The following is a 12,042-nucleotide window of genomic DNA, read 5'->3' on the forward strand; positions in this document are numbered from 1 at the left end:
TTCTTGGGGTCCTTGGGGATCAGGACCGTCCGACCTTCGGTTAGCCATTCCGGGTGTCTCTCGTTAACTAGCAGCTGGTTCATTTGTGCTGCCAGACGCTCATGGAGTGCAGTCAGCTTCTTCAGGCAGTAGGCGTGAACCATGTCGGGCCCTGGTGCTGTCCAACTCTTCATACTGGAGACCCTTTCTTGGATATCTGCCACTGTGATGGTTACTGGACCCTGTTCAGGGAGGTCGCTATGGTCTGCCCTCAGATCCACTAGCCACTGAGCATTGCCGTTATGGGTTGCGTCCTTCTCCCATATGCTCTTCCAGTATTGCTCCGTCTCCAGCCTTGGTGGTGCTGTTCTCTTATTGTTCCCTTGCCACTGAGAGTACACCTTTGCTGGTTCTGTGGAGAACAGCTGGTTTATTCTCCTGCCTTCTATCTCTCTGGTGTACCTCCTCAAGCGGCTGGCCAAGGCTGTGAGTCTTTGCTTGGCAGTTTCCAAGGCCTCAGGTATGGACAGTTTGCTGTACTTCTTATGCACCTTCTTTGCCGCACCTTTCTGCAACTCCGTTAGTTGGCTAACCTCCCTCCATGCTACTTTGATCTTGCCCTCTAGCCTCCTTCTCCATGGAGGGTACTGCCCCTTGTGGCTGTTCAACTTGTAGCCAAGCATCTCACTGTTTCAACACAATGTTGTGTAGCAACCTCTGCTGTAGATTCCAGGGCTGTCTAATTGGCCTGTGGTTCTCCATATAATATAACCACCACCTACTACGATCTGAAAGAAACATCATGACACAAGAAGGCATTGCCTTGAGACCACCAACAGTCTGCATTGCTGCATTGGTGCCTTTGGGGGTTGATGTTCAACCTGTCGATTTAGACCCGAAATAGCCACAATGAAGTGAACCCTAATACGAAATTTGCAGCTGTCACTGTCAGTTTTCATAGTAACTGAAGGCATCGGCTTAACTTTGTGCTGAACATTGGGGGGGGGGGGGGGGGGTGTCAAGCTCTCTGTCTAAATGAATGAATAAATCTATTCCCAGAGGATTAAACATGCAACTATTTTGCTGATAATAATTGAAATGAGTAAAGAAAATCCTATTTATGCTAGATAATTCATAATTGTATTGGGGGGGGGGGGGTATATCGGTTGGGTCTGATTATTTGGGGGGGGGGTCTAACCCCCTTGGAAATTATGCCCCTGGCTGAAGGGGCACACTGAATTCTACATTCTACCTCTCACTAAATGAGGAAGGAGGCTGAGATTGTCCTTATTTGCAACAAGTGCAACACTAATGAACTCCTGCCTTGAAATTTGAAAACTATACAATACATCTATACAAGAAGAGCTGTTGTGTTTGAGTATGCCTGCTCCTGAACTGGGGCAAATATAAACCAGCTGTCCAATAATGTAAGAATTCACATGCCTCTCGTCTGCAGAAGCAAGAATGTAACCATAATGGTGCATGTAATGCATGTCGATGCAAACGATTTTAAAATGGTGTAGGTGTCCATGTTTTAGGAATAAGGAAGTGATTTTCTCCAGATGTGATATGACTTACTGCCTCAGAGCCTGAGCCTTCAGAGAATCTGTGACAAACTCCATTGAACTTTGAGGGCCATTACCTTAATTGGAGAATGTATCCTTTGGAGAGTGTGGTTAACAACCAAGGATCAGAGACCAAGACCTCCCAGCTGAGGTGTTGCAGAAAGAAGAGGATGGGATTGTCAAGGGGGCCGGAGGCCTGTACAAAACTGGACCCAAGTGCGGGACGAAGTGCGGAAGCAGGATAGTTGAACTAAAGTAGTGGTTTTACTTACAAAGGCCAAGGACAACAAGGAGAGACAAACATAGGAACTTGACGTGGCCTGATATATAATATAGGGCTTGGTGGGGGGAACACTAGTGGAGGAACAAAACCAAGAACCTTGCCTTAACACACAATACAGTACAGGGCAGGTGATCCTAGCACAGCAGCCGGAGACACGTTACTTAAACGGAGACTGAAGTGGTGCTCACGGAGTGTATTAGAGGGAGAGAGAGAGGAAAGGAATTAGTGGGTGCATGGGTTGGTCCTGGAGCTATAGTTATTGCTGGAATGGAGTGGCTTACTTGGCCAGGATGAGGCTGAGGCTAAGGAGGAAGGCAGAGATCCGAGTGGATGGGTTTGTGTCCAGAGTCTAGCAGGTAAACCGAAGTGATGATGTCGTAGTATAGCAGGTGAGTTGAGCTAGGAGAAAAGACAACAAGGTAAACGTATAAAGATCTTGGATCTTGAGCTTAGCATTAGAGCCTGTTACTAACTTGGGTGAGTTGATGAACTGGTGGCGAGGTGGTAGTGAAGTTGGCCATAAATACCCTCAATTGACTGTCCAGGATTAATCGCAGGTGCACTGCCCAGGTGAGAGGATGGTAGGCCCGCCCTAAGGTGGTTACAGGAGGCAGGGATCCACACCGGCCACACCCAGCTGCTCACACGGTCAATGACAGTACCCCCCCTTCAAGGAATGCCTCCCAGCAGCTGGTTAGCCTCGACGCAACCTGTAACAATCAGAAACAAGAGAGCTGACAAGAATGAAAGACCTGGGGACCCAGGCGTGCTCTTCAGGGCCATGCCCCTCCCAATTCACCAGGTACTGTCGCAACTGACCATGCCAGCGGACGTCCAGGATCCTTCGGACTGTACAGGCCGGATGACCCTCAACAAGCTGGGTGGATAGAGGGGGGTCGGCCGGCGAGCACAACGGACTCGTGAGCTCTGGCTTTACTCAGGAAAAGTGGAAGGTAGGACGGATCTTTATGGCAGCAGGAAGTTTCAGTTTGAGTGTGGATGGAGGGATGACTGTGTCTACCTCATAGGGTCCAATGAAACGGGGTACAAGCTTGCCAGTCACAGACCTGAGAGGTACGTCCCTGGTGGAAAGCCATACCTTTTGTCCAGGTGTGTACCTGGGTGCCGGTGTGCGGAGGGCCGCGTAGTACCGCTGGTGGGCAACTGCTTTCTGTAACATTTCCCTCATTCTACGACAGATGTTGCAGCAGCGTCTTAAGTGGTGTTGCACGGAGGGCACAGGCGAGGTCTGCCTCATCCTCAGGAAACAGGGGTGGTTGATAGCCAAGGGATACCTCAAAAGGTGACAGACCAGTAGAGGAGGAAATATGTGCATTGTTTGCATACTCCACCCAGGGGAGAAGGCAGCCCGGTTTGTGAGTGGCGACACAACAGATTCCAGTTCTTAATTTAAATGTTCAGTCTGGCCGTTGGTGGCCATTGGTGATGTCTGGAACTTAGGTTTACACGGGCTCCAAGGGCTGTGCAGAATGAATTCCATACCTGAGACACAAACTGCGGCCCCCAGTCAGAAGTGATCTCGGACAGGATTCCATGGAGCCTGAATACATGGTCTACCATGAGCTGGGCTGTCTCAGCAGCTGAGGGGAGTTTTTCCAGGGCCACGAAGTGAGCTGACTTGGAGAATCTGTCAATGATAGAGAGGATTACTGATTTCCCAGATGAGGCCAGTAAACCGGTGACAAATTCTAATGCTATGTGAGACCAGGGACGTGAGGGTAAAGTTAAGGGTTTGAGGAGGCCTGCTGTGTCGAGGTTTTGCTGTGGGCACAGGTGGAGCAGGCAGCAACATACTCCTTTACATCCTTTTCTAAGGTCCTCCACCAAAATGGCGTTTTATTAGCAAGATGGTTCTACAACACCCCAGGGAACTGCTGAGAACTTAGCAGTGTGGACCCATCTCAGAACCGCAGCCCGAACTGCCGAGGGGACATACATGCGACCCAGGGTCCAGACCCCAGATCAGGCTCATCTTGCAGAGCCTGCTGGATGGTCTCGTTAATCTCCCAGGTTTCATGGCTAACAACTCCCGGTCTCCTACATTATAGTTTTGCTCCGAGAGAGAGAGAGAGAAGAGAGAGAGGCAAGAGAAAAAGGTGCATGCCTGTAACTTGGCTTTAGGACCTGAATATTGTGACAAAACAGCCCCAATCCCTGAATCTGAAGCATCTACCTCTATGATGAAAGGCATAGTGGAGTTTGGATGAATAGGGTCTGAGGTGAGCAGATGTTCCAGTCTTTTGAAATTGGCCTCAGCCTCTGGGTTCCAGAGAAAAGGTTGTTTGGTGGAGGTGAGAGTGGTGAGGGGTGCAGATACATGGCTATATTTGAAGCGGTGATAGAAATGGGCTAATTCAAGAAAGCGTTTGAGGTGTTTACAGGACGTTGGGGTAGGCCATTCCGCCATGGCTTGGATCTTGGCGGGGTCTGTCTTCACCTGCCCTTCTGCAAGAACATAACCAAGAAAAGTCACTGAGAGGGAGTGAAATTCACGCTTTTTAGCTTTAACCTAGAGTCTGTTTTTCAGCAGGCGCTGTAGGACGGCTTGGACGTGAACTTGGTGTTCCTCTCTATTCCTGGAAAAGATCAAGATGTCATCCAGATAGACAAGTACAAATTAGTTTAGAAAGTCTCTTAGTACATCATTGATCAGAGCTTGGAATACTTATGGTGTATTTGTGAGTCCAAAAGGCATGACTAAATATTCAAAATGGCCCAGTGGTGTGTTAAAGGCTTTCTTCCATTCTTTCTTCTCCCGGATGCGGATTAGATGGTAAGCATTGCAGAGATCTAGTTTTGTGAAAATGGTGGAACTGATTAGCGGGAGGGGTTTTTGTTTTTTATGGTTATTTCATTGAGGCCCCTGTAATCTATGCATGGCCTAAGGGTCTTATCCTTCTTTTCAACGAAGAAAAGTGTGTGGTGCCTCTGTGTTGCTGATCACCTTGTCAGATACACATTTTCAAAGACGCACATATTGTGGTCTTCCTGTCAGGTAATTAACAATCCAGGACACGAGAGGCATCCACCTGCGTCGTTGTCAGCTTATCACCAAGCAGGGTCAGCCTGATGGTGTTGAATGCACTGGAAGTTGAAAAACATGACTCTCACAGTGCTCGCTAGCTGGTCCAGATGGGCGTAGACACAATTGAGCAGGTAGATGATGGCATCCTGCGGTATGAGGCAGCGCTGGTAAGCAAACTGAAGAGAATCCTTATGTGGCCTCACAATAGGTCGGAACTGGTCAAGAATGAGTCTTTCCAGGGTCTTCATGATGTCAGTGCCACAGGCCTGTAATCCTGGGGGCCACTGGGACGTGGTGTCTTTGGTACAGGAAAGAGGTATAATGTCTCTGCAGACTCAGACTCAGTACCCAGTCTTTGGGTGTCTTATTTCAAGATGTTCAAAATGCAGGCTGCAAAGAGACTTGACAAAGGTGGCCCAACTGAAAGCAGATTCACAGAGGGTTTCTGAGCAATGGGTGTGTGGGGTGAAAAGTGTTGCAACACAATGGTTTAGTTGAAGGAATGTGGCATAAGTCAGAAAACTGTTACCTGACTTTGTTCACTTGCACACTACTTTCCAATCCTGTTGGGCTCCAGGGTAAAACATCTTTCTATCCATAACAACATCTTTCCATTGCAGCACGGTGGCACGGTGGTTAGCACTGTTGCCGCACAGCAAAAAGGTCCTGAGTTCAATTCCACCATCAGGCCGGGGTCTTTCTGTGTGGAGTTTGCATGTTCTCCCCGTGTTTGCGTGGGTTCCCTCCGGGTACTCCGGCTTCCTCCCACCGTCCAAAGACATGCAGCTTGTGGGGATAGGTTAATTGGATAATCCAAATTGCCACTAGGTGTGAATGTGCGAATGAATGTGAGTGCGAATGGTTGTCTGTCTCTGTGTGTTGGCCCTGCGACAGACTGGCGACCTGTCCAGGGTGTACCCCGCCTCTCGCCCTATGACAGCTGGGATAGGCTCCCGCGACCCTGAAAAGGATAAGCGGAAGCGAATGGATGGATGGATGAACAATGGATAACCAGTATTGCACACTTTCTTTGTCAGTCAGCATAAAATAAATTGAACCATATTTTACTTCATTTAACTAAAAATTGACCGACCGTGTTGTAGAGCAAAGGCTTTGTTTTTCACTGTCTTGACTCGAGCTGAAGGATAACCTATCCCTTAAATTTGAGATAATAGGGAGAGTCAGTAGCACACTGCTGTAAAGAATGAGTAAGTTGGATTCGTAACACCAGATAAAACGAAAGCTACAGAGCAACAATTACAAAAAGGGAATGTAACATAGTTATCATGTATTATGTTCTTTGTGTTTTAAAAAAAGGAAACAAAAAAAACATGACTATTCATCAAACTGCTAAATACTAAAGTGGCATTGTTGTAAAAATGTTTGCATTCCATTATTACTCTTTTCTAGCACGTGTTATATTTTATAAGAACGATTTTTACTCTTTAAGTGTGATAAATAAAACAAACGTTCTGAAATTTTGGTGGAACTGATCTACCGTGCCCTTTAACAAGTATTATCCAGAGTCCCGATTTTGTAGTTTTTTTGTATATTTGTCATACTTTATGTTTCAGATCATCAAACAGTTTTTACCCCGCAGTGGTAAAAAGGTTAATGGAATATTGTCATCACCCTACTGGACACTCAGCTGTGTGAACGGGATAACTTGAGAATGAGGGAATGTAGGAATTTTAAATTGACACCATGAATGCATTTACTAAAAATCTCAGACAAGTTTGTATCTTGGTGAATGGAGATCAGGTGATCAGAGGTCAGGTTTTCTGAAATCTAGTCAACACCATAACTTGGGAAAGGTCACCTAGGATTTTCAAATTGATGCCATAGGTCTATCTCTTAAAAGAGGTCTAGTTTTCTAACAATACACAGTTTTTAAATTATCTTTCATTTATCAAGCTGTCCACACCTGCCCTTGTTAAATCACGAAATAACTATTATCAATCACATTTTTGGGAAGGCTGAGTTTAGTTTATCTGATTACTGTCAGACCTGTGCAATCAAATAATCACTTAATTAGAACCTATGTGACAAAGTGAAGTAGACTAAAAGATCTCACAAAGTATATAATATCATGCCACAATCTAAAAAAATGAAAGTGACTGGGCAAAAACAGCAACCATGGGAGAGTTCCAATGTGAAAAAAGCAACATTTTTGTCAAATTTGAGTGGCATTACATCTGGCATAAAATTAACATAGTATTTCATGAAAAGAAGATTATACAAACAGCCAAACATTGTGCTGGTAGTTTGATGGTACCTGGGACCTGGATGTCTTGATGTAATTGATGAAAACACGAGTTGTGCTCTCTGCTGTCTGGCCATCAGTTCATTTCTCGAAGATCAAGTGCACTCAGGTTATGCAGGATGACACCAGAAGGTCCACCTCTGAATGACTCAAAAACAAAAATAAAGCTGTTGGAGCGGCCTCCACTGTCAAGACTTAAGTCAGATTTAGATGCTTTGGCATGGCCTTAAACAGCCTGTTCGTGCTCACAAACCCTGCAGTGTGGCTGAATTAAAATAATTTTGGAAAGAAAAACAGGCCACAGGGATGTGCAAGAATGATCGCTATTCATCACAAATACATGATTGCAGTTCTTGCTGCCAACCAGTTATAAGGTTGTGCCACTTTCTTACATGAGGCCTGGTGGTTTGGATAGCTTTTTCCCCCGTAACATGTTTACTTGGGTTATTTTTATTTTGTCGAATATTAGAATTTGTTTGATCTGAAACTTTTAAGTTGAACAAATATGCAAAAAATTAAGAAATTGGGAAGGGGGCGAATACTTGTAACTGTATGTATCTGCACTACAAAAGTAGTGCCCTGGTTTCAGATGTATACATTTTCTCTCTCTCAGCTCAGTTCAGTGTGTTTTCTTATTGTATGGATGTATTCTTGTAATGTCATGATAGTGATGTATTAAGTCACTGTAAAGTGTTGCATATTCCTTCTTTTTCTTTCCCATTCCATCGTTCAAAGCAGCATTCTCACCCAGACAGAGCAGTCGGCCTCAGCTATGCCATTTTATTACTACAACAGAAAGCAGTAACCAACCAAAGAGCTGAAATCCAGTCCTGACTCTAAAATGCTGCAGTGTAGGGACCAGCCCACCATGAACTGTTGTCACTGCCTACTGCTCATCCAAAAGTGTGTGTGTGTGTGTGTTTGTGCGTGTGTGTGTTTGTGCGTGTGTGCGTGTGTGTTTTCCATGGCCATACATTCTTCACTAACTGAAAGAAAACACAACAATATTACCGCCTCCTCTTTTAATACTTCATTCTCCATCTTCTTGTGTGTCTCTCCCTTTCCTATATGTTGTCTGCTTTTGTTTCCTCTGGTGTGACTTTTTTCTGCGTACGTGTGTCTGTTTATATGAATGTGTGTGTGCATTTATGTATGTGCTTGATCATGCCTGTGTTATTGTGTGTACATTTGTGCATACCTCTGTATGTGCTTGTGAAAATGTGTGTCCGTATGTACATGTGTGTAACCTGTATATGGGCGTGTGCGGTGTGTGCGTGTGTGTGTGTGTGTTTCTTTTCTCTGGCCAGGTGAGAAGGTCATGCAGGATGATGAGTTCACTTGTGACCTTTTCCGCTTCCTGCAGCTGCTCTGTGAAGGACACAACTCAGGTGTGCATAAGTTCTCTACAGTGAATTTCACAGGAAAATGGCTAAACATTTTAATTTGTGAAAATTTACCAGTACTCTCACAAAAACATTTTCACTGTTTATGGCTAGATCGTTAATGGGTTGAACCATGTTTTAAAAGAATAGTAGATACCTTAATGCTTAATGTGATTTTATATATGTGAATTACTGCTGGTTATTATGGATGGACTTGTAGTAGAACCAACTGTGATTTCTAAGACATAGCATGGAGCAAAGTATGACATAGATTTGAACTGTGAGACATACTGTATTTATTCAGTTGAACACATTCCACGCAGAATTTTATGGTATCTTATTTCAGACTTTCAGAACTACTTGAGGACTCAAACGGGAAACAACACAACCGTTAACATCATTATCTCCACTGTTGACTACCTTCTAAGAGTTCAGGTCAGCTTCTTTTACCCACTACTGACAAACATTTCTCATACAGTTTAGACTAAAATAAAAAAGAGGGAATACTGACCACTTTCCTAAAGAACAACACCCTCACTCTGGCCTGCAAAGGCAAAATGCAGTAACGATCCATCTCATCAGCACACTTTCTGCACTCACTGCCATAGAACTGAACCACACAGCTAAAGTCACAGAAAGACGGGTAAAGCTTTTGAAATACAGCAAACTGTGAATGTGTCTGCCTTTTATGTCTCCATTTCATTGAATTGGAAGGTCTTTCTTTAAGGTTCAGTGAGTTCATCTGATTTTGAGAAAGAATGTTTAGATGGTGTAAATGGTCATTACAAAAAAAATACATGTTAAACAATATTTTGGTAGCTGTTTTGATGATATGTTATGAGGGTTAATGCCAATAAGTGACTTTTATAACTTGTGCTTAGATAGCAGCTCAGCTGATAACATACTGCAAACAAGTTATTGACTCTTGTGAGTTCAGTGTAATTGGTAAAACTATAACATAGTTTATTTAGCTAAAAATGTTTTAATCAATATTATTATTATGATTTCCTTTTATTTCTCTTTTGAATACTACTGCTACTACTTTGCCACAAATCAAAATCAAAATAGCCCTCTCATGTTTCTTCTTATCCTCCTGCTTCATTCTCCTCCAGGAGTCCATCAGTGATTTCTACTGGTATTATTCTGGGAAAGATGTGATTGATGAGCAGGGCCAGCGGAATTTCTCCAAGGCAATAAATGTGGCCAAGCAGGTTTTCAATACCCTCACTGAGTACATCCAGGTAAGGGCATACAATACAGTCATCAGTGTTAAAATGAACATGAAACATTACATGTATAAAGGCTAATTTCAGTGATGGTCAAAAATTGTCATACATTTAACGTTTTTCTTGCTGGATTTAAGAAATAAGTGTTTAGAGCCTGTTTAGCGCCATCTTGTGCCAGTACAAAACATGACGTCACTTGGTTGGTTTAATGCTAATAGGCTTATCTCCGTTTCTGTTAGCTAATTAGTGACAAAACTCATACCTCAGAAACATTAAAACGATAAAGCAGCCAAAGGGGATCACTTTACCTTGGTTTTAAAGCTGGAGTACCTCAAGGCTCCATACTTAGACCACTTTTATTTTCTTTACATTTTAATTACTAACCCAATGTCTGTCATAACATCAATACCCAGCTGTATGCAGATAATTCTGTTATTTTTACACAGACAAAGGCCGATATGGAAGTTTATAAAAAAAACTCATATAGAAACTGTTTTGCTAATTGGCCCTTTTCCTTCCATCATTGTCACAGACTTCAGAAGTACTTCTGAAAAATGGCCTTTTGGCTAATTCATATTTACATTCATATGTTCATCTTAATATGCACAGTCCCATTTAAGCAAATACATTTAAAACAATTAAATGCATACACGTAGTCATTCATGTCCACTTTAAATCACTACTATACAGTCATGTTATAGGTACTAAGTCATAGAGTTTATAGTTTGTTTCTATTTTTGTTTTTTACTGTAGTGACAGCTGTTGCTTAATTAGAAGTAAAAAATTGGAAAACAAGCAGACTGATAAACCTGCAATGATCTTCCCAGCATTGGGGCAGTAATGGGACCCAGTGATCTGTAATATTATGTCCAATAAAATGGACAGTTTTAAAGTCACATTCATTTCGTGAAAAAGCTTCATTTGAGTCATTTTCTGAGGTTGTATCTGTAAAATACATTCACACTTATTAATGCTTTTCTAGGGTCCATGCACCGGCAACCAGCAGAGTTTAGCCCATAGTCGACTGTGGGATGCTGTGGTTGGCTTTCTACATGTTTTTGCTCACATGCAGATGAAATTGTCTCAGGTACGTAAATTTAGTGATGGGTGTCTGCAGACTCAGGCTCTGAGATAATGATCAATGCCACTAGACATAACACAGTTGGCAACTTGTGGATTATTTTTCCCAAGAATCATTTTCATTATATTCTATAAAAAACAAAGATCACTCATAAATATCTCTGATTCTCAAAAAAATCGCGAGACACTACCAATATCTGTGCTTCAGGGTATTATTGGCCAGTGATGTGAGTCTAATGTGATAGGCATTATATCTGAACGAAGTCTACCAGTCAGTCACAAGTTTAGGGTCATCTGTTCTTTCAGTTAAGAACTCTTAAAAATCAGAATAAATTATGTCTCCCTTTAGTTTTAGAACATGTTTTCCTGGAACTTCAAGGCTGGTAGTTTTGCTGGTATGTTGGTTCCTTATTAGCGTAGACTGAGATCCATAACCAGAGCTCTCTTAGCTCTTTCAGCTATTTCCTTTCTTATCTCAGGTGTCCGTGTTTTTTCATGCCAGCCCCATAGCTTTAGCTCTACATGCCTAATCTAAACATCTAAATGTGCTTTATATCAAATTGCTTATAAATAATTACAACTATATCTTCAGTACAATGGTTGATCATCATTGCAGAACCCATTTATATGTGGAGGAGTTTATAACAAGATATATGTTACCATTTTAAAAGAAGAAGAATTATTCATTTCACTAAGTAAGTTTTTAAAAAAGTTGCACTTTGCCAAAATAGCTTTACTGACCAAATTCACCCAACAGCACAAAAGCATTAAACTGATATGTATAGTGCCTGCTGAGTTGAATCATGGTGAAGTGTACCAAAATTTGGGGCCAAAGACAGGAAACATATACATCTTAGCACTTCATGTTAGACTTTTGACTGACCACTGTCATTCCATCACACTCTTTGTTACTTTTTAACACATCATGAGCACATGTGGCTGCTGAATTCTTTAAACATTTTATGTTATTTTAATTTATTTTGCCTCAGGACTCCAGTCAGATCGAGTTACTGAAGGAACTGATGGATCTGCAGAAAGACATGGTGGTTATGCTGCTGTCTATGTTAGAGGGTAGGTTTGCTTTAACAAATCATCATGAAAGAAATCATAGAAATACAGGTTTGGGTATTGAAATTCATTATCTCAGGTGTCTCAGAGGTTAGCGGTGTCACGGTGTTGCAGAAGTGCAGTTCTACAACATTTCCTACAAAATGATCG

General features: G+C 42.7%; 1 protein-coding gene across 5 annotated transcripts in view; it reads left to right on the forward strand.

Annotated features, from left to right (window-relative positions):
* The window catches only part of ryr2a (ryanodine receptor 2a (cardiac)), a 310,584-nt gene that overhangs the window by 259,264 nt on the left and 39,278 nt on the right, over positions 1-12,042 (forward strand). For all 5 annotated transcript variants that reach the window (XM_085465413.1, XM_085465416.1, XM_085465414.1 and 2 more), the window contains 5 exons: positions 8,444-8,524; positions 8,865-8,953; positions 9,631-9,759; positions 10,727-10,831; positions 11,814-11,895. In XM_085465413.1, coding sequence (XP_085321539.1) covers positions 8,444-8,524; positions 8,865-8,953; positions 9,631-9,759; positions 10,727-10,831; positions 11,814-11,895 — 486 coding nt within the window. The remainder of the gene's footprint in view (positions 1-8,443; positions 8,525-8,864; positions 8,954-9,630; positions 9,760-10,726; positions 10,832-11,813; positions 11,896-12,042) is intronic.

Source organism: Copadichromis virginalis, linkage group LG8 (genome assembly GCF_057382275.1).
Source record: "Copadichromis virginalis isolate Kocher_CV1m ecotype Utaka linkage group LG8, C_Virginalis_male_GT1.1, whole genome shotgun sequence".
Classification (NCBI taxonomy): Eukaryota; Metazoa; Chordata; class Actinopteri; order Cichliformes; family Cichlidae; genus Copadichromis; species Copadichromis virginalis.